This window comes from Hippopotamus amphibius, chromosome 2 (assembly GCF_030028045.1).
Source record: "Hippopotamus amphibius kiboko isolate mHipAmp2 chromosome 2, mHipAmp2.hap2, whole genome shotgun sequence".
In the NCBI taxonomy this organism is placed as follows: Eukaryota; Metazoa; Chordata; class Mammalia; order Artiodactyla; family Hippopotamidae; genus Hippopotamus; species Hippopotamus amphibius.
In genome coordinates, this window is record NC_080187.1 from 174,512,934 (window position 1) to 174,539,682 (window position 26,749).

Below are 26,749 nucleotides of genomic sequence, written 5' to 3' on the forward strand. Positions count from 1 at the left end.
ATTTTATTTTATTTTTTTTAATTTATTTATTTAATTTATTTATTGGCTGTGTTGGGTCTTCGTTGCTGCACACGGGCTTTCTCTAGTTGCTGCCAGCAGGGGCTACTCTTCATTGTGGTGCACAGGCTTCTCATTGTAGTGGCTTCTCTTGTGGCGGAGCACAGGCTCTAGGCACATGGGTTTCAATAGCTGCGGCACATGGGCTCAGTAGTTGTGCCTCATGGGCTCTAGAGCGCAGGCTCAATACTGGTGGCTCACAGGCTTAGTTGCTCTGCGGCATGTGGAATCTTCCCAGGGCAGGGCTTGAATCCGTGTCCCCTGCATTGGCAGGCGGATTCTTTACCACTGCACCACCTAGGAAGTCCTCTATTTTATTTTTATTTATTTCTTTTAAATTTTTTTTTAGGCCTGGAGGCTTCTGGGATCTTAGTTACCCCACCAGGGATTGAACTTTCCCCCTCCGCAGTGAAAGCACAGAGTCCTAACCACTGGACCGCGAGGGAACTCCTTGAGGACTCTTTTTGAATGTATTACACATGATACTTGTAGATTTGGTATTAAGAAGAGTGAGAGGACTTCCTAGGTGGCGCAGTGGTTAAGAATCCGCCTGTCAATGCAGGGGACACAGGTTCGATCCCTGGTGCAGGAAGATCCCACATGCTGCGAAGCAACTAAGCCCATGCACCACAACTATTGAGCCCATGTGCTGCAACTATTGAAGCCCACGTGCCTAGAGCCCACACTCGGCAACAAGAGAAGCCACAGAAACTAGGAGCCCACGCACCACAACAGAGAGTAGCCCCCACTCACCCCAACTAAAGAAAGCCAGTGCACAGCAAAAAAAGACCCAACACAACCAATAAAATAAATAAATTTATTAAAAAAAAAGAAGAGTGAGAATATGTATTTGTCCACTCCTTATAATATCTCTGTTCCATCAGTCCTCCTCCCTCAAAGAAGCACGCATAATGGTTATATTTTTGTAAACAAGTGCACAGAAATATGAACGTACACCTTCAGTGGCAAAGGTATGTTAATATCAAACTGTCAAGAAGAATTAATGAGTCTTCATTTCAAAAATCTGGAGTACACACGCTGCCCTATGACTCAAACTCATTTCCTAATATTCAACATGGCCGCATGCGCGGCTGTAAGCAACATGGCGGCTCTGCCAGGCACCAACATGGCAACCACAGCCTCACCGTACCAGGAAGCGCCAAAGAGCGCCCATAAAAAATATATCCGCCATTCTACCAACACTTAAGGGGGTCTAGTTTCAGCTTCAAAGGGAGAGCAAAACCGGAAATGACCTTCCGTCCAGCGCATCTCCCGGGATCTCTTTCCGGGTGTCCGCGCGAGCATTGTATGTTTCGTGGAAGTAGGGCTGAGAGGTGCTGGTCTGCTGCGCCTGGTACGAGGCGTGTCTGGGCTGCGAGACTGAAATGTCGGACACGTGGAGCTCTATCCAGGCCCATAAAAAGCAGCTGGATTCGCTGCGGGAGAGGCTGCAGCGGAGGCGGAAGCAGGACTCGGGGCACTTGGGTGAGCCGCGGGAATGCTGGGGCCAATGCTTAGTCGCGGAGGGCTGGAGGGAACTCTGGAGAAAAAGACAGCTCCCGAGTCGGTGCCTTTCCCCAGATGGCCGTTTCTTTAACGGTTCATACATTGGTACTCTTCTCCCCCCACCTGAGCAGCACAGACGCCTCGCCCTCCTGCAGGTAGTCTCGGCTCCTTCCCACCCTGGGCCCTGGTTCCTTCTGTTCACTTTCCCCAGCCGGAAGCCTCCGCCTCCCCGTGTCTGGTTGACTCCTTTTCAGTCTGAGAGCGTCGCATTTGCTAGGCCTTTCAGCCCCCTATCCTTCGAAGCGGCCAAGTCCCTTTTTTCGGTTACTCCCATGGCGCTTTGTTCTTCCCTCGGTTATAGCAGTTGCTTTGTAGTGGTCATTTCTTTGAGACTTTGGGCTCTGTGAGAGCAGGTACCAAACCTTTATATACACAGTGCTCAGCTCAGTGCCCCTCACAGAGTTGGCACTTGGTCTTGCTAAATGAGTAGAGGAACTGGCATTGTCTTCTCTGTTTACACACTGGGCAGAAAACCTGAAAACATTTGTTTTTGAACTTTTTCTTCCCTCCTGTTGTCCCCTGTGTCACAGTCTTAAAACTTGAAGGAACCTCAGAAGATTAATTCCTACCCATACCACATCCCCAGCACAAGCCCTGAGTTATTTAAGGCAAATGGAAGATCTACAAGGATAATGAATCCGTACCACTCTTGTGGTAGCTTGTTCCACTGTTTATCAGCATACTTGACTCCGTCTCTAAATCTTTTGTTGAAATATTAGGTCCCTGCACTCGTATTCTGGCCCTTGGAACTAGAAGATGCCCTGGCAGGATTCTTATACTAAAGTAATAAATGAATATCTATCGAGTATCTACAGTGTACATTAGTCTAGTTAGACAAAAATAAGTAAGACAATGTCCCTGCCCTCAAGGAGTTTAAAATTTAGTTGGGGATAAAGGAAAAGTCAGAAATACAATATATGTAAAATGAATTGATTCCACAATGAGTATCGTGAAGGTAGAAGTAACAAGAGTTTAGTCAGTGAAGGCATCATGGAAGAGTTGGCGCTTGGAATTTGGTCTTGATGGCTGTATAGGACTTAGATAATTAAAAAAAAAGCAAGAGGGCAGGGTAAGTAGAGAAAGAAGTGCAAGTCATATTATCAGAGATTAATTAATAGAAATTCTGCTTCACTTTCCACACTTTGGTATTAACTAAACTTTGCGCCACATACAAAGTTTTTTTCCTTCATTCTGTTCTTTTCTCACAGGAAATAAAATTTTTCTTACCACATTTAGATTTTTATAGCATTACTGAAATCTGATACTTCGTTGCTTACTTCTGAGCTTAATGTTAAAAGACAGGGATATTAAGTAAACTAAAATGTGTCCGTGTCATTGATGAATGCAAAATGCCATGAACAAAGAATCATTGGGAGACCTTTGTTAGTGTGGCATTTTTAAAGTACAGTTTTTTTTTAAATTGTGGCAAAATACACAAAACATAAAACTTACCATCTTAACCATTTTAAAATGTATAGTTGAAAGTGTGATGTATATATATTCATGTTGTTGTGCAACCAATCTTTAGAACTTTTTTGTCTTGCAAAACTGAAACTCTGCCTATTAAATAACTCCATATTCTCCCTTCCTCCTGGTCCCTGGCAACCACCATTCTACTTTGTTTCTGTGAGTTTGACTACTCTAGGTACCTCATGTAAATGGAATCATAAAGTATTTGTCTTTTTGTGACTGGCTGATTTCCCTTAGCATGTCCTCAAGGTTCATCCATGTTGTAGCAGATGTCAAAATTTCCTTCCTTTTTAAAGCTGAATAATGCTCCACTGTACATGTATATCACATTTCGTTTATCCATTTATCCATTGGTGGATATTTGGATTGCTTCTACCTTTTGGCTATTGTGAGTAATGCTGCTATGAACAGGTCTGTACAGATATCTCTTCAAGATGCTGTTTTCCGCTTTTTTGAATATATAATACAAGTGGAATTGCTGGATTATATGGTAATTCTATTTTCAATTTTCTTAGGAACCACTGTACTGTTTTCCACAGAAAAAGTACAGATTTTTGAAGTATTATTACTTTCAATAAATATTTATTTCATTTTAATTGAAACAGGCATAGCACATAGTAAATATGTGAACTGTTCAATATATTTCATCAATGGGATTGAAGACATGAATATAGATGTTTATTATAGGGATCAGCAAATTAGTAGACTGGCCATATTTTTATGTCTTCAACCTAGTATTTTATTTATCTTCAATGGAGCTCCTAACCAAAGAATAAACTCAAGTATTAAGCATTCCTTTGCTGAGCCCAGCACATTTAAGTTTTCATTAGATTAGAAGCAGAGTGTCTACATAGTTACCAGCATAATGGAAGCATCAGTAAATGTACTGAATTAATAACTGAACAAATACTTCCTGAAGGAGTTGAAACTCAGGGATTCCTAATGATTTTCTGCCCTTAACCCATTTTAAGAATGATAAAACATTGGAGTCTTTCCTCCAAATATGTAGTGACTTCAGGGAATTCAGAGTGGCTAAAGCCCATCTATAAATAACAGTTGCATTAATCAGCTGTTAAATTTTGTCCGAAATATTAAACGTGAGCGTCCTCCTCCCAATAACCTTAAAAGAGGTGTTTTCAGCTTTAGTGCCCTGAATGTCATGAAAAAGAAACTACCAGGAAGTGATACTAACACAAGGATTCATAACTGGAATCACAGGCTGCTTTTTAAAGGAACTGTGTTAAAACAAGTGATTAGTCAAATTACCAAGGAGAAAAAAAATGTATCCAGTTCCAGGGATTGAAAATATATGTTAAAGTGGTTTTTTTCATAGACTTCTTGCTTACTTTAAGAAAAATTATACATGACTCAAAGAACATAAATTTAGTTAACAGAGAATGTGAAAACTTTGAAAAGAAGAAATGTTTACATTACATTCTTGGTAGTATCAGTAGGTTAATTATAAAAAGTACATTTTCAACTTATTGACGTTAATACTGGGGCAAAATCAATGCTTTTCCTCACTGAAATAATGTCTGTTAGGGTGTTTAACGTCTACATGAAAAAAATGTGTAGTATATTTTAGAAATAGCAGATAGCATTTGCATGAAAAGTTGGGTAAACTATTCAGTGGCAGAAAATGACAGCATTAACATCTAACCAAATTTATACATTGTTATTTTAAATATGATGATAGGAGATATAACAGTGTCAAGTAGATTGCTTTTTTTCTTTAAACTGTTAGATTCTGGGCTTCATTTAAGATAAATTTAATAGAGTGTTTATCAAAGAAATATGTGGTATTATTGCATATTTAAGCCAAGTGTGTCAAGAACCATTATTTGTGGCAATAAAGAAAAGTAATGTGGCAGTGAATAAGTATGTTCCCTAACAGAATTTGGGTTAGATTACGTTAACAAGAATGAAGCACTGATTGAAAATTTGAAATCATGGAAAATGTTTAGTAACTTGACATTTATTTTAATCAGTGAAAACACTCTCGTTTTCTTTGAAGTCACATGGGCAAGAAACAAGCAAAATATCCAAAATTAAGATGTAATAGGTCTCCAGAGAAGACATGAAAATGACCAACAGGTATCTGAAAACATGTTCAGCATCACTAATCATCAGGGAAATGCAAATCAAAACCATAATGAGATATCACCTCAAACTTGTTATTAAAAAGTCAAAAGATAACAAGTGTTGACAAGAAGAAATGGGAACCCTGATTCATCGATGGTGGGAATGTAAATTGGTATAGCCATTATAGAAAACAGTGTGGATGTTCCTCAACAAGTAAAAACTAGAACTACCATATGATCCAACAATTCCACTTCTAGGAATTCAAAGGAATTGAAATCAGGATCTCAAAGAGATACCTGCACACCCATGTTCGTTGTAGCATTACCTGCATTCATATATAGCCAAGATATGGAAACAGCCTAAACGTCCATTGATGGGATAAATGGATAAAGAAAATGTGGAATATACATATAATGGAATATTTTTCAGCCATGAGAAGGAAATTCTGCCATTTGTGACAACATGGGTGGATATGGGGGACAATATAAGTGAAATAAGTTAGACACAGACAAATACTGTATAGTCTCACTTAGATCGTATTTGAGATGTGGAATCTAAAATAGTCAAAGTCATAGAAGTAAAGAGTAGAATGGTGATTGCCAGGGTCTGGGGGAGGAGGAAATGGGGAGGTGATAGTAAAAAGGTACAGAGTTTCAGTTATGCAAGATAACTAAGTTCTGGAGATACATTGTACAGTATAGTGCCTATGGCTAACAAATACTGTATTGTATACCTAAAGTTTTCTAAGGGGGTAGATCTTCAGCGGTCTCCACTGTACACACAAAGATAATAATAAAGGCAGCAGAAGGAAACTTTTGGGAAGTGATAGATGTCTGTGGCCTTAATGGTGGTGATGGTTTAATGTGTGTATATACTGTCTCCAAACTCATTGAGTTGTATACATTAAATATCAATACATACAACTTTTTACATGTCAGTTATAATGCAATAAAGTGGTTTAAAAAAAGATACAATAGGGATTGTCTATAGGGAGCTTAGGTCTTTATTAACGAAAGTTTGAATACAAATTAAAGGGGGAAAATGGATAATTTATGGCTTATCTAAATTATTAAAAGTTTCAAAACTGCACAACAAAGGACCTGTATGCGGAGTATTGATTTTATTTTTTATAAATTTGTTTTATTTTGGCTGCATTGGGTCTTCGTTGCTGCGTGGGCTTTCTCTAGTTGCTGCTAGCAGAGGCTACTCTTCGTTAAGGTGCGTGGGCTTCTCATTGCAGTGGCTTCTCTTATGGAGCATGGGCTCTGAGTGTGCGGGCTTCAGTAGTTGTGGCACATGGGCTGAGTAGTTGTGGCTTGCAGGCTCTGGAGCACAGGCTCAGTAGTTGTGGCACATGGGCTGAGTAGTTGTGGCTTGCAGGCTCTAGAGCACAGGCTCAGTAGTTGTGGCACATGGGCTTAATTGAGCTTAGTTGCTGCACGGCATGTGGGATCTTCCCAGACCAGGGCTCGAACCCATGTCCCCTGCACTGGCAGGCAGATGCTTAACCACTGCGCCACCAGGGAAGTCCCCAGAGTATTGATTTAAAATCTACATCTTTCTTTAGCTCCTGTTTCTATTATCAAACTCTTTAGCTTAATACCTTACATGATGTACTCCGTTTAGCATACTTTGTGAGTTAAAATGGTCAGTATATAATGTATAAAACAATTTGTGGTGTAATGCCTAAAATCCTAATTTTAAAACACTTTGTGTTTTTTCTACTCTAATAATGAAGTTTATCGTTAATTGTGCTAGGTTAGGTGGCTTAATGAAAGAAGTTTTTGGTTCGAAAAAAATTTTAAACTTGACTGATTTTTAAAAGAGTTCAGAGTTTGAAATTAGTGTAAATTGTAATTGGTATATTTTAACTCAGATTTATTACACTGGTAGAATCTCTGAATTGCAAGGGACTTCAGTAGTTACCAATTCAATCCTATTCAATGCAAGAATTTTGCCTGTAGTCTTCCATATAAGCTAAATATAAAATTTTCACATTTTTTACATATGTTTAGCTTAGATCATTTGCTCTCAGACTTTCTCATCCAGACCTTCAAAGTGCTTCCATGACCCTTCCATGTGTACAATACCTCTCTGGCAAAACAAAACAAGGAACTTCATCTGGCAAAAGTTCTAGTCTGAGATTCAGCAGAACATAAAAGAATCATAAGTAAGCAAGGTAAAGAAAGTTCTGTCAATTATTTAACATTTCCAGCTAGCATGGAATTGTGGAGTCTATCTTCCATGTAGGGTATAACTTATTTTCCTAAAATTTAACTGTTCCAGCAAGGTGTTTAGTATAGTTCAGCTCCTTTTCCCTTGGAATTCTGAATTTAAATTTTACTGAAATCAGTTCCATTAGAGTAGAAATTTCTGAGTTACCAAAATATTTCTAAATGTAAACTAGTGGCCCACTTAACATAGTATTTAACAGAATTCCAGTACAGGTTCTGAATATTTAATATTTCATCTGTATTTTAACTAAATAATCACAGATATTAGGCTTTACCAAAGGTAATATTTTGCCCTAGTTTGAGTTTCTTAAATCTTACCAAGGTTATGATGGCTACCCAGCTTGTGAAGTGCTAGAGTAAGTGATAAGAATATAGTCAGAAAATATAACTGGTGACCAGGGCTTCAGCAGTTTTATAAAATTTTTGTGTTTGAGTTTAAACATCACATCATTCTAACTGCCAAAGCAGTCATTTTTTTTTAATACCCTCTGATGTCCATTAAAATTCAAATTCAATTCTTCAAAAAGATCTGATCACAGTGTAGGTTGTTGAAAACCTTCCTGGCTTATAAATTCAGGTTGATTATATCAGTAGTCATTTAGAGTGACTGAAGGGAGGTGGTATGGACTTTTAAATCTACCAAGCTGCTAATTTATTTCCTTGAAGCACAGCAAGGAAAGGAATTAAGAAAACACCTCTCATGCAACAGAGAAAAGGTAAGTGGTTCCCAGAGAATCCAGGATTATCTTGGCAAAGCAGTGAGTGCTTGAGTGTGATTGAATAAAGGGTATCTAGTGCTAAATCTGGTCAGAGAATTTTCTGTATGAAATAAAAGAACTGTGTATTGTGAATGCCGGAGAACTTGAATGTGTAGATAGACAGTGGTTGCCCTTTTTCATTTTCTTTTCTCTTTACTCCTAGATCTTCGGAATCCAGAGGCAGCACTGTCTCCAACCTTCCGTAGTGACAGCCCGGTGCCTACTGTGCCCACTTCTGGTGGCCCTAAGCCCAGCACAGCTTCAGCAGTTCCTGAACTAGCTACAGACCCTGAATTAGAGAAGAAGTTGCTACACCACCTCTCTGATCTGGCGCTAACATTGCCCACTGATGCTGTGTCCATCCGTCTTGCCATCTCCACGGTAATGACCAGATAAGACAAGGTTGGGAAGTACCTTTTTTCAGTTCATGGTCAGTGTCTTAATGCTTTTCCCCCACCCTCCTTTCTTAGCCAGATGCCCCTGCCACTCAAGATGGGGTGGAAAGCCTCCTACAGAAGTTCGCAGCTCAGGAGTTGATTGAAGTAAAGCGAGGTCTCCTACAAGATGATGCACATCCCACTCTTGTGACCTACGCTGATCATTCCAAGCTCTCTGCCATGATGGGTGCTGTGGCAGAAAAGAAGGGCCCTGGGGAGGTAGCAGGGACTATCATAGGGCAGAAGCGGCGTGCAGAACAGGACTTGACCACAGTAGCTGCCTTTGCTAGCTCTTTGGCCTCTGGTCTGGCCTCTTCAGCATCAGAAGTAGCCAAGGAGCCAACCAAGAAATCAAGGAAACATGCTGCCTCAGATGTTGATCTGGAGATAGAGAGCCTTCTTAACCAACAATCTACTAAGGAACAACAGAGCAAGAAGGTAGGGGTAGATAGAAATGTTTTCACACATATACTTTGACTTTTAGCTTTGGTTGAGAGGAATTTACCCCCAGGGCAAAAAGCAATTCTTAGAATTGAGGGTTTAAAGCAGTGGTTCTCAACTGAGGATGACCCTCCCCCCCCACCTCCAGAGGACATTTGGCAATATCTGGGGACATTTGGTTGTAACAACACAGGATGGCTACAGGCATCTAGTGGGTAGAGGCAAGGGATGCTACAAAGCATCCTACAATCTTAGTAGGACAACCCCCACACGACAAAGAATTATTTGGCCCAAAATGTCAACAATGTACCAATGTTGCAAAACTCTGATTTAGAGGATCTTTTTCATTGGTTCTGTTTGGAAGAATCATCAGATCTTGAGGAATCCAAATATAGAAATAGAGGGAGATGAATACTAGACGGTAGTCATGTGAACCAATAATTATGGAAACTGTACAATGTGAAATGGCAGTGTAGTGGCTCTGGGTATAAATATTGGACCCACATGAGTTATCCATTTCCTACTTCTAGCTATGTAAATTTGAACAAGTTAATTACCTTCTCTTGAGCCTTAGTCTGCTCATCTGTGAGGATAACTAGAGTAGCACCCCCTCACCCCCTTATAGAATTGTTGCATAGGCTCTGAGCTAAACAGTAAAGTGCTTAGCACTGTGCCTTTGTTCAGTATCTAATAAATATAAGTGGTTTTGGTTGGAAGGAATTCTTTCTTGGGGAGGGGAGTTTAGCTTAATGCTTAGCAGTAGCAACCTGTCTTCTTATATTTTAATTTCATCCTAAATGCAGACTTGTGAGAAAGGACTAAACCCATGACAAATCTCTTCTCCTAGGGCTCCAATTTTCCCATATTAACTTAACTTATTGACATGATGCCAAGTAGAATTTTCAGAGGTGGTTTAGGGGCTAATTTTATCTATAAACCCTTTTAAGACCAAGGTTTCTTCTATCACAGGTTAGTCAGGAGATCCTAGAACTATTAAATACTACAACAGCCAAGGAACAATCCATTGTTGAAAAGTTTCGCTCACGAGGTCGGGCTCAAGTGCAGGAGTTCTGTGACTATGGAACCAAGGAGGAGTGCATGAAAGCCAGTGATGCTGACCGGCCCTGTCGCAAGCTACACTTCAGGTCTTTTGGGAGGGAGGGGGTGGTATGAGTCTGCTAGCAGCCATCATTGTCTTAAGCACATTCCTTCTAGTCATTGGGTTTCTGTCTTTAATCTTGTTATTAATTGGTCTTAGTGTGATTTGTCCTATGACTTTCAGACTCAGAAGGTACACTTGCAGATGTAGTGTTCTACTTCTGAACACTATGGGAGGGAATACAGGTTGCACTCCGAAAAAGATGTGAGATATAAAAAAAAAATGCCTCTCTCTTCTTGCAATAGCAAGACATCTCTGTCTCTGAGCCCCAGTGAAAGTTAAAGTTCTCTGGAAGGATGATCTTAGGAGAAACAGGAACCTGGGCTCTTAGGTCAGTGCTTTATTTTGCTCTAACTAGCAAGCCTTTCCTTCCTGTCATAAGATAAGGAAGTTAACTCTTTGCTCAGAGAAGAATTAAAACTCTTCAGTGTAAATTACAGATTTTAACATCACCTGCCTTCTTTATTTGAAAACTCTTGGAGGAAGCTCTAGTGAAAGACTGGAAATTTTGCACAATTTGGACTTGAACTGTGGGATCTAACTGGAACACCATCTTGATTCCAAGTCTCCCTTGTTATTTCCCCAGACGGATCATCAATAAACACACTGATGAGTCATTAGGTGACTGCTCTTTCCTTAACACGTGTTTCCACATGGATACCTGCAAATATGTTCACTATGAAATTGATGCTTGCATGGATTCTGAGGCTCCTGGAAGCAAAGACCATACACCAAGCCAGGAGCTTGCCCTTACACAGAGCGTTGGAGGTGACTCCAATGCAGATCGACTCTTCCCACCTCAGGTACCTATATGCTCAGAAAACTTACCTCGACTTAAAGGACCTTTATCTCAGTAGGGCAGCCATATGTGTAGGAGAGCAGGGCATAATCAGCAGTCCGCCCTGCTGATCGGGAATGGAGTGGGATAGATATGCATATAAGGGAATAGGAAAATCAAATGGAAAAAGAGGGACTGGGGCCATGAACCTGAGAGTGAAGGAAGGGAAGATGACCAAATACCACCTCATGCAGTGGATCTGTTGTGATATCCGCTACCTGGACGTCAGTATCTTGGGCAAGTTTGCAGTTGTGATGGCTGACCCACCCTGGGATATTCACATGGAGCTGCCCTATGGGACCCTGACAGATGATGAGATGCGCAGGCTCAACATACCAGTACTGCAGGATGATGGCTTTCTCTTCCTCTGGGTCACAGGCAGGTAATGCAGTTCAAAGATATGTAGGTATGGGCAGATATAGTATAGAGTGAGTACTGGGTGGGGATAAAATCTTGGGTTTTCCTAGCCCTGCTATTAAATATATGACTGAGTCAGCCTTTTTTACTTACTGAGATCTAATGCGTGTTTATAACACAAATGATACCATGAATTCTATTTAACTCTACATTTGTTGCTTGTGAAAGGTAAGGCCATTGAGAATAGATACTGTGTTTTATTTTTTCAATTGTAGATCCATCCTGTTGCTCTAAATGGTGTCTTGCATGTATGTGTTCACTGAATGTCTATTGAAAACAACACATATGTTTTGAAGGGAGAAAAAAATATGGGCATGGAAATAGCTGCTTAACCCTTATTTCTTTCCAGGGCCATGGAGTTGGGCAGAGAATGTCTGAACCTCTGGGGGTAAGTAGCGATCATTGTATTGCTTTCTTTTGAGGCAAATAAATACATAATTACTACAGTTGACATGTGTTCCCTTCTTCCAGAGCATTCTGTGATTCCTTGCCTTTGTAGAATAGATGGTACCACCTCTAATCTATGAAAGCCTGATTAAAGCTCTAATTCTTTTTCTTATACCCCACAGTTATGAACGGGTAGATGAAATTATCTGGGTGAAGACAAATCAACTGCAGCGCATCATTCGGACAGGCCGTACAGGTCACTGGTTGAACCATGGGAAGGAACACTGCTTGGTGAGCAGCAGTGGGGCCCAATTCAGTAGGTGGAGCAAAAAAGAGGAATTGTTTGATTTGTCATTGAGAAACAGTTCAAGTGCTGGGGTCTCATAAAGTAATTTTGTTCTCTGTGGTGAGCAGGTTGGTGTCAAAGGAAATCCCCAAGGCTTCAACCAGGGTCTGGATTGTGATGTGATCGTAGCTGAGGTATGTGCATCTAAAGACCCACATTTTAAAACTGCTATTATTCTAGTTCTTATGCCAGGTTTTTTTCTCATTGGGATCATAAACAAATGGAAAGGGCTAAAACTGCAATCTTGGGTAACTTAAAAGTAGCCAGAGCTTTTATTTCCTAGGTTCGTTCCACTAGTCATAAGCCAGATGAAATCTATGGCATGATTGAAAGACTGTCCCCTGGCACTCGCAAGATTGAGTTATTTGGACGACCACACAATGTGCAACCCAACTGGTAAGGTGACCAGAGAATATGCTAGCCCCCAAGGGCAAAACTGTTTATGGTCAAGGACAGAAGTTAGTATAGCTTCACTTCACATTGCGCTAGTCTATAAATGAGCTTCAGAGGATTCTTAAGCAACCAACATCATTGGAAACCCAACAGGTTTTAAGATTTAAACCACTGCTCTTAAGGTCTCCACTGTTACAACCTAAAGATCTTTGTTATTCTATGGGATGTACTGAATCTGCCCCCTGGTGGTTACTGAGAATCTAATCTGGCAACAATTTTCATCACTGATCTTGCTAGCATTTCACTAATCCAAAGAATACTCACTGACAGCAGCAACTTTGTGAAGTAGACCTGGTTAGCCATAATTTATTAACCTTTAATTAGTACAGATCCAGCCCCTTTTAACACCAGAATCTGTGCCCAATTTCTAACCAGCCATACTACCATATACTAAGATTTTTTTAAAAGAACTAGCATGAATATTCGATGAGGTGGTAAGAAGTCTTAATAAAAAGTATACACATCTTTTAACAGTATTAAGCCTTTAAATTCCAGGATTTTTGGTTTGCCCTACCTTTCCCCTTGCTTCAGGATCACCCTTGGAAACCAACTGGATGGGATCCACCTACTAGACCCAGATGTGGTTGCCCGGTTCAAGCAGAGGTATCCAGATGGTATCATCTCTAAACCGAAGAATCTATAGAAGTACTTCTAAACCTAAGCATCCACAGCCATGGCTCTGCAGGCTGCACCTGAAGAGTAATATTTGTACAATAGCTTTTTTTCTTTATTTAAATAAAAGTTTGTATTGTGGTTGGGATTTCAAGGTCAAGTTCTGGCTCTGCCACTTAACAGTGTGTGATCTTATGTAACTCACCTCTCAGTATGATTGCTTATATGTAAACTGGGAATATTACCTACCTCACTGGGTTGCTAGAAGGGTTCAAAGTAAATGAATGCATGAAAAGCATTAAAATGTTGATTATACTGTACAGGATCAAAGTGATTAGCACTAGTAAACATGGTAATCAAGAAGGGGGTTCTCTGGGACAACATTTCTCAAGGTAAGATTTGAGTTTCACTCAAGATTATCATCCACTAGGGCTGTCATGCTCTAAATATTGCTTATTCTGTTACAACCGTGTGGCCTCTCTTTTAAAAGGTATCTCATCAAACACAAGTGAACACAACTTTAGACTTTGGTGAAATCTCTTATATTAAAGATGTAGAATTCTGTCTTTTACACTCATAAACTATGATAACTGAGATAAGGAAAAACGTTGACTACAGAAATATTATTGCAAATAAATAAATAAGAAGCTCCTAGGTGATTTTTTCCTACAGCCCAGTGTGCTTACTGTGTTGAAAACCTTTGTTCTCAAAGTAATGAATGTGCAGATGTGATAGTAATGGTTCCCTGTTTAATAGGTAACCTTTAATGCAGCCTTTTAGCCCCTTTAAAATGGATGCACGCAATGATGTTTTCTCCTAGGCTCAAAGCTGAGTACTATCCTATCACTTCAATAATCTTTTAGGCAAGTCCTATGACAATTATACCAAGTTTCCTCAAACAATTCCCCACCCCCAGCCACCACCGCTATGTTCTGCTTTTCATATTTCCTTCACCCTTTCCTCTGTTATTAACACTGATGTCTCCGCTTGAAGTTCAAAGTAAAAAGCAATTCCAGCAAACTCAGTGGCCCTGCTCCATAGCCTGGCCCCTGTAGAAGAGAGAGAAAAAGGGGAGAAATGTGAAGGACATAAAGGACCATCATGGGTTGAGATCAGGCACTACCAGAAGCCCAGCTTTTCTCTTAAAAAACAGGCTTGGTGGATGTGTTCCCAGCAGATAAGTCTTCACTGGCTTGGAGAACAGGAAGGACTACTTCACAAACACCACTGTGTTTGAGTTTCTAGAGGCTACCCAGGCCAAGAAGACATCCCTAAAAAAGAAAAAGATACACAGAAACTCAGAATTATAGCCTAGATATATTCTTTTAAAACTCTGTCTTAAACAAATAGGTTGACAGATGCCACCCAAAAGGAGTATAAGAACAGTGGGCCTAAGAGTCAGAAGTATAGGCAATCCTAATTTACTTTAGAAGATTCAAAGTAGGAAGTTAGGTCAGTCTCAGAAAAATTGGGGAACTGGGCAAAATCTTCAGAACTTCTTCCCTTCCCCCCATACTTAGCTCCTTATTGTGCTACTACCTATCCACTCTTTCTCAAATTCTAATTCCCTAAGTGGTCAGATTTGCACTAAGGAGATGAGCTAAACTAATATTCAGTCACCAACAGGTTGACGTGTCATATTTTTAAAGAGCACACATAGGGGTAATGTGGTAACTGAAAAGTGTGAACTGCTAATTATGGCATCTTTATCTACATGGCAAACGTAAATTCTTTTTAAGCAAGGGAACTTTTCTAGTAGCTTCTACAATCAGACATATATACCAACCTACTCTACTTAAGGTAAGGTGGTACTGATTATATGCTCAGGGTTACTGTGTTTTCCAACACAGTTAATTTAGCCATACCTGAATTATAAGAAGCGGAACTGTGAGCTCACCTGCAATGCTTCACCACACACTCATTGCTGCAGTACTCATTGTCCCAGTCCTTACTCACAACGGGAGGGTTCTCACAGCCGGACCTCACACATCGAGGCTGGGGTGAGAGTGTCATAGGAGACCCACTCACCAATTCAACATCCATTTGAGAAGGAGACTCAACCTGTGAGAGGAAGAGAGCACCAAAGATGGACTGGATTGCTACCTACCTAGCTAGCCAGCTAGTCAAATTAACTCTGGGATCCAATGGAGGAACAGATGCTACATTTCCTCACAGATGGGGGTAAAGTTCCAAAAGAATGTGAGTTCTTGGTCTCCTCCTCTATATCCAACTTTAGAATTTTGCCACGCAGACTGACGTGAAGATGCTTTGTATCAGGGGAATGCTGCCATAATGCTAGTGTTTAATTTTACCTATCACTAACTTTATTCTATAGTTGAAATATTTCTCTGAAATAAACAGAATGTGAGTAGAGGCTGGGTCATCTCAACTAAGATCAGAGACTAAGAAAAGATAAAATGTGGTGCCATTAGAAAAAAGGAAACAAACTTCATAGTTTCCTGATTTTTTTGGGGGGTGGGGTGGTATTTTTCTTTAAACTGATTGCTTCATTAATTGTGGAGCTAGAGTTGCAAACAGACCCATATTTCAAAATGATTGTTGGTCATGTACAAGTTTAAAACCAGGGTAAACTGGCATCTGTTTCTCTTTGGAAACACTCAATGATATGAACCAAATGAATTTTTCTACCTATATTCCCTACTCATCCCCTTACTTAAAACATCAAGCCAAGCAGTCAGGTTTGGGAAAAATGGAAGGATTTATCTCCAAAGCTTCAGATCCTTGGGTAGACACCTGAAAAATAACTCTATGCTTAGGCTGTATCTTTAGTTGAACTATAGTATTACTTCTGCTTGGTTGAGGAGTAGTCTAGGACAGGAGGCCCTCTTAATGTTTCTCACCAAGAATACTACAGAGTATCTGGCGTAGGACAAGTCAGTTGCAGGGAACTGTCCTCTACAAGATATTTCATATTCCTGGTTATGCCAGGTATTAAATGCTAGTAGCAGCCCCTGCTTTTATTAGATCAACCCAAAATGCTCTCATACGTTTTCATTGGTCTAGAGGAAATACTTGAAAACAGAGGCTCACCTCAGGAACTACATCTGTGATCATCTCACAGATTGCCTCAGGAGAGGTTTCCTCCACTGTATGGGTCTCAGGGCTGCTGTTCATAGGCCGCTCTGGACTACTTTCTACAGGTGGTGGAACTAAGGTAGTCTGCATTTTCAGAGTGGGCGGAGGCACAATCTTGACCTGCAGTGGAGGTGGCTGTTGCTGTAGATTGATTCGAAATTTCTGAGCTGGAGGCTGTTGCATGGCCTGGAGTGGGGGAGGCTGCTGAAGGATGGTGACTTGCTGCTGAGTGGGGGGCTGAGGCATCTGCTGCAATGGAGGGGGTTGTAGTCGGGGTGGAGGCAGTTGCATAGAAGCTGCTGCTGCCGCTGCTGCCTGCAACACCGACCGAGTGACAATCTGGGCTTGCTGACTAGGCTGGATAGTAGCTGTACTGGTTTGGCCTAGTTGGAGCCCTCGGGAGGTCACCACTGTGGCTGGGATAACTGTAACCATCCCTCCTTGAGACATAGTAATAGAGGAGGGCAACATCTGTTTGGTAATAATCAACTTGGTAATATTGGGCTGACCCCCAGCCCCAGAAGATGCCTGGTTTGCCACATAAGATGAAAGAGTGGAATTAACAACAATGGAAGGAGACAGTGCAGGAGGCTCTGTTGAGGCTGGTGCTGGAGAGGCTGGGTCAGCAGTAGCCACAGGAGGTGGAGAAGGAGTCTGTGATGGTGGCGCTGGATCCAATTCCACTGTTTCCACAGTGGCCTAAAAGAAGACAAAAAAAAAAAAAATCAGATTTATTCTCTTCCCCAGGACATATTCACTCCAATCACCTCCCAAGAAAAGATACATCACAGATTTGGGGGTGGGGGGGAAGGGGGACAAAGAGAAAGAAAAAAGAGCAGACAGGGGTGCTACCTGGCTAAAGTAAATAATGAGAATAAACTCAGACTGTTTGGCAAGGTTTATGATGGAAACAAATGGGAAACCTGTTACATACTTTTAAGCTTTTAATACTTTTAATAGGTTCCACAAGTTTTCAGTAGTATTTATTTCTTATAATTGCTAATAAACAGCTCAAAAAATCTTTTTATTGGTTTAAATATCCACCTACCCCAATCCTCTTACCTGACACTCTTGATTGTCTTTATAAGCAGCCAGCGCCTTCAGATATTCTTTCTTGGCAGCTTCAGTTTTCCTCTTATATACCTGCATGAAAGACAGACTGCTTAGAAAGTCCACAAACTCCTAGTAAAGACTGATAATCCTATATTATTCATCGATGAAAGACAATTCATCTCAGTCTAAATACTGACAACTCTTCTTAGTTGAACACATTTCTGAAAGCTAGTAATCAAGACAGCCACCATGGCAGACTTTGCAGTGATCATGCATCTGAAAGCCAGCCAATGCCAATCAACAGTAGGCCTGCAGAACAACTACACTTCTAAAGCTAACAGCAACTCTTGACCACACTTGTGTAACCAAAGCAATTCCTGACCCCAAACTATAAGATCAGTAGTCTTCTTAGTCTGGGATTGTATCTAACCAGTATACTCTCCCTTAAGGAATCTGGTAAAGTCTGCAGAGACAGCCACAAGAACTCTTCCTGTGCCGCATACCTAGTCTTTCATCAACAGCTTAAACTTATTTCCGATTTCTTTGAATTTGGGCTAGTTCTGTGAGTTGCTTTAACCATTAAAATGTGGCTGAACTGACACAAAAAGAACTTGGGGGCATCTGTTTTTGTTCTCTTCGAGTACTGCTCTAAGTCTACCACAGCATAAAGACGCCAGTCTAGCCTATTTGGAGGATGGGAGGCCATGTGAAAGAGAACCAAGGCATTTCAGCCAACAGGTAGCACCAACTACCAGATATGGAAGCAAGGTCATCTTGACCCGTCATACCAGCTGTCCTTTGAGTACAACTGCAGGAATGAGCCCAGGCAAGAACACCAGGAAAACTACCCAACCAACCTACAGAATCATGAGAAATAATAAATTACTGCTGCCTTAAGCCACTAAATTTGTGGTGGTTTATTGAGCAGCAATACATAACTGATACAAATGATCTATAGTAAGTTCAGTTTTTTGTTTTAATGATTAAGTAGCAAACTTACTTTGACATAAGACCTGGGGAATGTAGGGTAATGATAATTACAGCCATCTTCAATTTCGACTGTATCTTATATTTATGTAGTATGACAATTTTCATTTGTTTAATCCAGGTTAAATTTAGGGAGATTAACTACAGTTCTCAAGTTTATATGAAGCCAATGAAAAAATTCAAACTTGGTTGTGGATTTCTGAGTTAGTTACAGCATGCAACTCACCAAAGAATAATCTAATTTTACAGATGGGAAGAAAAGGCGTAGAAAAGTGAGATTCAGTGTTTTTTATAATAATTTTTATTTTTATTTTACTTATTTCTTTTCTAAATATTTATTTATTTGGCTGCACTGGGTCTTAGTTGTGGCACACAGGATCTTTAGTTGTGGCATGTGGGAATCTTTTAGTTGTGGCATGTGGGATCTAGTTCCCTGACCAGGGATCAAACCCAGGCCCCCTGCAATGGGAATGTGGAGTCTTAGCCACTGGACCATCAGGGAAGTGCCTATAATAATTTTTAGATGGGTATTTGGGATTCAGTGTCTGGCTGCAACTTTTAAGACAAAGGATGACCTTGAATGCCGTTAACAAAGAGCTGATATTAAATAAGAACATGCAGGAAAGTTAAGACTTAGTTTTTATCCCCTTACTTCTTAAAAACTTCTAGAACATTCACTATCCACAATTTCCTCCTTATTTGCTCACCTGTTTTTGCTCCTCTCCAAGACTGTCCCACATGGAAGCCACAATTTTTGAAACCTCCCCAAAAGTGGCATTGGGATTCTGTCCCTTGATGGCAGCCTGTGTGTCACGAAAGAATAAAGCATATGCTGACACTGGTTTTTGAGGTTCATTAGGATCTTTCTTTTTTCTCTTCTTTGGGGCCTTCTGCTTTTTCCCTGCTTCCACCACAACTGTCTTCTGGCTGGGAAGTTGCTGTGGGGAGAAAAGAGAGAGAATTACAAGAAGAAGGGAAGTATCAAGTCTGGAGAACTGAAGGGATTTTATATGGGGTAAACTAGTCACATGAGTGGAATTTTCAGAAATGCTAAAAATAGAGGCAATAGGATTAAGACATTAGTAAAGTATGTGAGAACCAATAAGAATGGGGGTTGGAAGGAGCACTGTAAACTATAAATTGAGAGGCAGGACCCCATACCCAAAAAAGAGCAGAGGAGATGGCAGGGGAGGAGTAAAGAATACTTAGTAGGATCTGTAGCTCAAGAATTTTATCCCAGAATAGCATGGCAGATTTGGTTTTGGCAGGGAATGCCTCACCCTCCGGAATTCCTCAACACCATCCTCATGAAGTGAACTAGTAGGTGAAGGTGTGGTTGAAAGACGATCCTCAGGTGACTGGGCAGGTGGCAGGATGGTGCCGCCCCCTAAGCTCAAACCAAGTTGAGAACTCAGTTCTGACTGATCAATCGTGGTCAACTGGCTGTGCCCCATCAAGCCAGATGTCATGTCTGTCATTGGTACATCAATTGTAACAGGTGGGTTGGCACTATACTGAGTTCCTATAGAATGATCCAAGTCCTGAGAGAAGCAGAAGGACTAATTAAACACTAAATATAAAAACACTACCCTTCCCTTCCCCCCACCAGAATTCATGACAGTTTATAAACCTGCTTACCCAGAATGTATCATCATTTAAACACATCAAATAATTCGTTTATGTATAAAACATATTAAGCTTTTTCATAAAGTACAGAAATTACAAACTGAGTACTAAGTCACTTCTTCGTACTCAAAGGCCTATTCCAAAATAGCTAAAAATAACCAAAGAAGTCTTAATTTTGGACAAGTGAATTTAAAGAGAAAGTAAATTATTCAGTAATCTGGAGACAGTGATGACCCACAGGGGAAAGAAAACCTCTCTCTGTGTACCCTCCTAAATAATGGCTATTAAAGTTGCAATACACAGGCAAATCAGAGTGAGGAAGGCCAATGTTAGAGATGTTTGGCATCAAGTATAGTGTGTGAAGATGTGCTACTAATGAGATATGCTAGAAGCCCAAATACAGTGAATTATAACACATATTAATCCACACAATACTTTTGGTTCAGACAGTTTCTGAATACATCCCTCAACATGCCAGCAATCACACTCACATTTGAATCCTAGGTATGAAAGCCATAATAGTAAGGAAAAAATTTTTCTTTTAAAAATGCCAATAAATAATTTTCAGTTCAGGGTTAACTGAGGATTTTACAATTTTAAACCATTTTTCAAGTAAAATTGATTCAGATGATGAATCTCACTTATTCAGGGGAAATGAGGTCTTTGTTGGTGAGCCTTTAGCCAGAAGGATGGAAAATAAGTACTACCCAAGTGTAGTAGGGAATAGAGTCACTTATGTCTCCCCTAACACCATGCCCATGAGCTTGAGTAAGCCTGATAATGTCTTGCCCCTTACCATGGTCAAGCCCCCACTCAGGAGCCCCCCGCCCTGCTCCATCAAGCCATGGGTCATGCCCACAGGCATGTCCAATGTCTGGACCCCATACTGGGCTGAAAAGCTGCCATCCTGAGAGGAGGAAGGGTCTGCTAGGTCATCAAAGTGGCCAACCACATCTGAGACAGCCAGTGAGGGATCAGAATCCAAGGAGATAGGTGGGATTTCAAATTCTTCATCACCCAGGCTTGGTGTATGGAATGTCTGTAGGGAAGAAAAAAGGGAAAAAGACTTAGTGGGAAGAGAAGGAACTGCATACTGCTAAGTGAAGAACATGGCTGAGTACACTGATTCTCAGTGTACCTCTTTTCAGCCTGGATCCCTTTTCTGTTACCAATTTCTTAGGACCTATTCAATTTTACAAATAAATCTTCTTCCTCATATCCTTTGGCCATATATCACATACAAGGCTGCCAACATCAATCACAGTTTTCAATTTTTTGTTTTTTATCTCTTTTCTACCTTTACCACCTTAGTTTCCCTAAACTATTTTGCCTAGTGGTCTAATGAATGATTCTCAGCACCATTAGTAAGGACCCAACCTTTATAATCTGTTTAGCTATGATGCTTAAAATCTCTCTAAAGATTCTAACAGCAGTTATTTCTTAGTCACTACACCTGAACTGTTAGACCACAGAAATTCACTGCCAACCAGGCAATTATATGTTGTTATATTAGGTTCCTTTGAAGCAGATCCTAAAAGGATCATGGGAAACTTATGCCCCTCTAAAATATATGCACTTAAAGAGTTTCCTACCTCTTCTCCATTTTAAAAATTATGATATTAACAACAAATAAAATTCCCATTTGTACAAGATTTTTGGAAAACCCAACAATGCCAAGATAAGGATAATAGGGAGGAGAAAAATCTTCATAAGAGATATAGCCAGAGGGCAAACTGGTTCTCTAACAGTTCCTGAACACATTCCTGTCTTGCTCTGAACAAGTCTTTCTGCAAGAGAGGAGGAAAAAGATTACTCCAGCTGGAAGACCCAATCTCTTCCTCTGAGTCCAACTACAATAATAATATACTGTTTCTATTCTGAATGAGGCCACTATTCACAGAACTAACAGACAAATGTCTGACCTAGGATACATTCAATGCTATGGTTCCTTTTGACACTAAAAAACTAAAATGGCAGCATCTGCAGCAATAAAGCATTAATAATGGCAAGAGACTTTGGTGTCACAGAGATCTGGGTTCAAGTCCCTTCTCTGCCACTTACTATAGGACCTTGAATGGGTTTTCCTCATCTATAAAATGGGAGTTGTAATGGTAATCTCCTTATATGGTTATTATGAGGATTAATGGGATTTAGTACACAAAAGTTTATCACATGGCCTGATATATATAACTGCTTAATGATAATATTAATATTCTAATTATTATTAACTTGCCACCTGCCCCAACCAATTACCACAGATGGTTGGAATTTTAGAAACTTTAAATTCTATCAACATTGTCACATGGCACAGTAAATACCAAATGATTCAGATCAAATTAAATAGGTACCCACAGGTGGTTTTTTTTGTTTGTTTTTTGGGGTTTTTTCATGATTAAGTAAAGCATTCTTTAGGAATCTCTCAAGGTTTTTCCAGACCCAGAAAAGGTCTCACTAATATCACCATTTTTTAATTTTGCTAGAAAGAATACTTCCAGCTAGTAAAACTAGGAAGAAAGAGTATTTCTGTGAAATGCCCAATTTCCCTGAAATCACATTGGGAAACAGAAAAAACGTTCCTAAAAGACAAAAAGATATGTATATAGCTTCATTTCTATATTTTCCTCCTCCAAGAGCCTTACTATTTTACTCAGCATGGTAAAAATTTGGGACATGACATGAGGGGAGCATAAAGAGCATGCAAGCAGACAATTCTTGAGGAAAAACGACAACTCTCCCCAAGAACTGAACTCTTCTCAGTACATAACATACTTTTTGTTATTGTGTGGAAGTTTTTAACTTCAGGTCCATGACTTTTCCTGAGATTTCAGTTTAAGTTCATGTCAGCATTTTTCAGGAAGAAGAGTACAAAGATTTTTACCAAATTCTCATGCAAACAAAATTTACAGGTGTAGGAAAAAGGATCTGGGAAACATTTATTGTCCTAGATTAATAGATGTATCACAGTGGTTTACAGTTTTTTAAGAGGATACAGGTTGCGTTGGTAAAGCAAGAAATGACTATCCTTTTCTGCTTACCACAACAAATAAAAAGCAACTCTGCCAAGATATAAAAATGATACTATTTGTTAATGAGAACTGAAAAAGAATAAAAATTCATATCCAGAACAAGAGACCAGTGTTCTACAAAGGACTAGCCCTTATAAACCATCTGGAGTGCTCTCATCCACTACACTAAAAAACCAGACATGCAGAGATTCCATTGTATCAAATTAACAAGGCAATCTTTCTATGTACCACCCCCAGGAATGTGGAAACAGCTTTGTTATTCTGTATCTGTGGCTTTAAGGGTGCTTTTGAGATTCTATTTTATTTCCTTGTTTCTTCCTTTAAAAAAGAAAAGTAAAATAATGGCAATGATCAAGAATACAGAAGGGTAAACCACACACTAAAATAGAGATCCACTGTGAATCTTCTACTACAAATTATCTGTAAGATTATGGGTAAAATCCAATAATGAATATCTAAAGTTACTTTATTTTAGTGGATTCACTACATAACTAAATCATACTCTAGACTGTCAAACATAAAATAAAGATAAAACTGTGACAAATATTAAAATAAAAATAAATGATTTGGACACAGAAGGAGGAAACAGGAACATGAAGCAGCTACCTTCTCAACTCAGCTTTCGTTTCCTCCTTTGTTAAATTCCTGGGCCTTTATGAGGAAGAAAGCAGTTTGGGAATTACAATTTATAAGCAAGGATGCTTAGCTATTGAGAGAACCAAAAAATAAAAAATACCATTTCCCTATCTTTTCCAATCCTCTATACCAAAACACACAGTCCAGTATTTCTTTAAGTACTTTCTTGTGTAGATTATTCATTTTAAGGAAATTTATTTTAATCAAACACCTAGTTATTCAACATTACCCTAGTACTATGCGTTATTAAAATAGTTTAATTGTTCTTAAAAATGAATACAGTAGTGAAAGTTTTAACTATTCAGCCTGAAATCATCAACTGGTCCTAATGATTACTTTTCCTAATTAAGGATAGGTATCTTTATAACTTATTTCCCCAGAGTGCTCAAAACACAATGTCATTGTATAAGTGCCAACCCAAACAAGAGAAACAGAAAGATTAAACTCCCTTCAGATTATAGAGCTTTACTATCTCAAGCAATGCTGTAATAAATGCTAAGCCTTCCTCTCCGGACATGTACTCTTTAAAAATTATTATTATTTCTTATTTTACTGAGGTTATAACTTACAAAAAGCACACAGATTTTAAGTGTATGGCTCAGTGAATTTTTACATATGTAAACACCCCATTAACTACCACCCAGATAAAGATACAGAACATTTCCATCACTCTAGAAGATTTTCTCATGCTCCTTCCTAGTCAATACTCCCTCCCTTCCACAACAGGTACCAGTATTCTGATTTCTATCAGCATAGTTTAGTGCTGTCTATTCTTGATCTTCATTAAAAAATGAACTCATGGGGACTTCCTGCAGTGGAAGCATGGTAGCCCAGTGGTTAAGACTCCATGCTTCCACTGCAGGGGGCACATACTTGATCCCTGGCTGGGGAACTAACATCCCACAAGCTGCATGGTGCAGCCAAAAAAAAAAAAATTCTTAATTTCAATGAAGTCCAATTTCAATTTCAACTTTTTTTATGGTTAGTACTTTTGTGGACATTTCTTTTCCTTGCAAGAAAACTCTAAAAATTACTCTTCTTCTAAAAGAAAAAAAATTTTCATTACCTTTATCTAGTTCTAAGACATATTTGGGTGGCTCACACTAAGACCAGAAACAACAAAAACCAAAAACCAATTGAAATAGAGGGAAAATAAACAAGACAAACAAAAAACCGCACCACTACCACCACTACCAAGCAACAGCAACAAAACCAAACAAACAAGAGGGGAAAGGTGAAAAGTTGTAATGACAAGGAAAAATGTTAACACTGACAGGGCCTGAGGCTAAAGGAATCCACTGAAATTTAGTTATGAGCTTCTTGGCAAGACAGTTTTTTAAAAAATTTCTTGAAGTCATAAAAGCAAAAACAAAGGATAGACTCAAACCCGGAAAGTTTCTTGATAAGCCCAATGTGAAATTCACAACACGCTAAATAAATTTAAATTGTGGAGACCTGATGAGGAAGAAATTGGTAATGATGCGCTTTCATGTGGATGGGACCAATGTGAAATTTACAACAGTCCAAACAGTGAAATTAAACCATGGGGGATATCACTCAGAAGAAACTAGCAATGAGATCACAAAGCATCAAACAGATTTTCATTTGATATTGTTTCTAAATTTGCTGCTCATGTGATTCACACTTTTCCCTGCTGAGAAGAAGAATAATAAATAGTAATTACAAAAAGCAGTTTTAAAAAGTAGCAAATGCCCCTTGCCAATCTAATTCTCATCCATGAAAACATTATTTGTTATAGGATAAGTTCATTCAACAGCGATTTAGAATTCTTCACACAAAAAACTGATGCAGATGGTTTACACCACGTTTAAAAAAAATTAAAATCCTCAAAAGATAGTAAGAAGTTCAAGACTTCGGTATCTTAAAGACAGAGAAATTTATTTTCCTGTTCCATCTTTCTCTTCTGCCTTGCCTAAGCAAATGATACACATTTATGACAATATTTCGACTAAAACTTTTCCACGAATACTAAAGGACCTCACCATGGTCATTATTTGTCCTCCCCACATCATAAAAACTATTATTACAGCCATTTGACAGCTAGGGAAACTGTGAACATACAAAGGTGAAGTAACCTCCCCAAACTCTGAGTCACTGGCAAACAGAAATGCATGTTCTACTCAACTCCCTTCATGTTTTATGGCAACTATTTCCTTTCATCCTGTCACTAGCAAAACAAGCTAACACCATGTAAATAAACGTAACTATTAACTTATCCAAAAATCACTGGGTAGGAATTTAAATGAAACATCCCTTAAAACAGAGTACGTTTTAAGAATGAGCACATTCCACAGTTAACCTCTGTTAGGTAAACTCCTCCTCTCTCCCCAATTTCTTTGGCTGAAACATTTTCTCCCCGCTGCGATCTCCCAAGATTATTTTAGTTATCCTCCCCCCACCCCCGCGAAAAGAGACAATTCCACTCTGTATTTCAATCCACAATTACTCGGAAATAGGTTCGCTCTTTGCAACACCCCGCTTTTCTGATGACAGCAGCTTCCCGGGACTTCCCCATAGTCCTCATAGGCTCTGGAGACAGCTCTCACTTCTCTCCAAACATCAACAGCGGCCCCCGGTTCCCAACCCCCGGCTCCTCGCGTCCGCACTCTCCTCCCCACCACCCTACCCCACCGCTGCCTCACGCCCTCCCCCCACAGCGTCGCCAGCTCGTGCTCACCTCCGCCCCTGACAGGAAGGGGTGCGAGGGCCCTGTGATCGTCAGGTAATTGTCATTTCCTCCGGGAAACTGGAAACCAAAAGAAAGCCGCGGGGATAAGTCAGGGGAAGCAGGGAGTCAGATCGGAGCGACAGCTTCTGACCCCGACATTATGACAACACTCCCCAAACCCCGCTCTCTCTCTCCTCCCGTCAGCTGCCTCTCCGCCCGGCTTCCCGCTTCTGCTTCAACCCCGTCAACCGCGCTCTCTCGCCAGCCTTCTTAGCGTTCAGGAGCCTACCTCCATCTTCACACAACGGCTACCACGGTCTCACTGCCCTCATCCCTCCCACCGCCCCCACAGGACACGGAACTACCGTCACTTCCGCAA

At 39.9% G+C, this 26,749-nt stretch overlaps 2 protein-coding genes across 3 annotated transcripts; one reads left to right on the forward strand and one right to left on the reverse strand.

Moving 5' to 3' along the window:
* The first annotated feature begins 1,225 nt into the window (after positions 1-1,225).
* METTL3 (methyltransferase 3, N6-adenosine-methyltransferase complex catalytic subunit) lies at positions 1,226-13,398 on the forward strand. Its single transcript, XM_057722725.1, has 11 exons — positions 1,226-1,542; positions 8,331-8,548; positions 8,638-9,042; positions 10,015-10,190; positions 10,791-11,007; positions 11,237-11,424; positions 11,809-11,847; positions 12,029-12,137; positions 12,261-12,326; positions 12,476-12,588; positions 13,177-13,398. Exons 1-11 carry the CDS (start codon positions 1,443-1,445, stop codon positions 13,286-13,288), a joined length of 1,743 nt encoding a protein of 580 aa, XP_057578708.1. The 5' UTR covers positions 1,226-1,442; the 3' UTR covers positions 13,289-13,398.
* Positions 12,923-26,715, reverse strand: TOX4 (TOX high mobility group box family member 4). 2 transcript variants are annotated; one of them, XM_057722724.1, is made up of 9 exons: positions 26,660-26,715; positions 26,380-26,448; positions 20,816-21,058; positions 19,674-19,934; positions 19,101-19,331; positions 17,416-17,496; positions 16,309-17,052; positions 15,155-15,318; positions 12,923-14,528 (listed from the first exon to the last, which is right to left on the reverse strand). In XM_057722724.1, exons 1-9 carry the CDS (start codon positions 26,663-26,665, stop codon positions 14,468-14,470), a joined length of 1,860 nt encoding a protein of 619 aa, XP_057578707.1. In that variant the 5' UTR covers positions 26,666-26,715; the 3' UTR covers positions 12,923-14,467. The 2 variants fall into 2 exon arrangements, with proteins under 2 accessions (XP_057578707.1, XP_057578705.1); XM_057722722.1 differs by lacking the exons at positions 26,380-26,448; positions 26,660-26,715 and adding an exon at positions 26,149-26,304.
* Between the last annotated feature and the right edge of the window lie 34 nt (positions 26,716-26,749).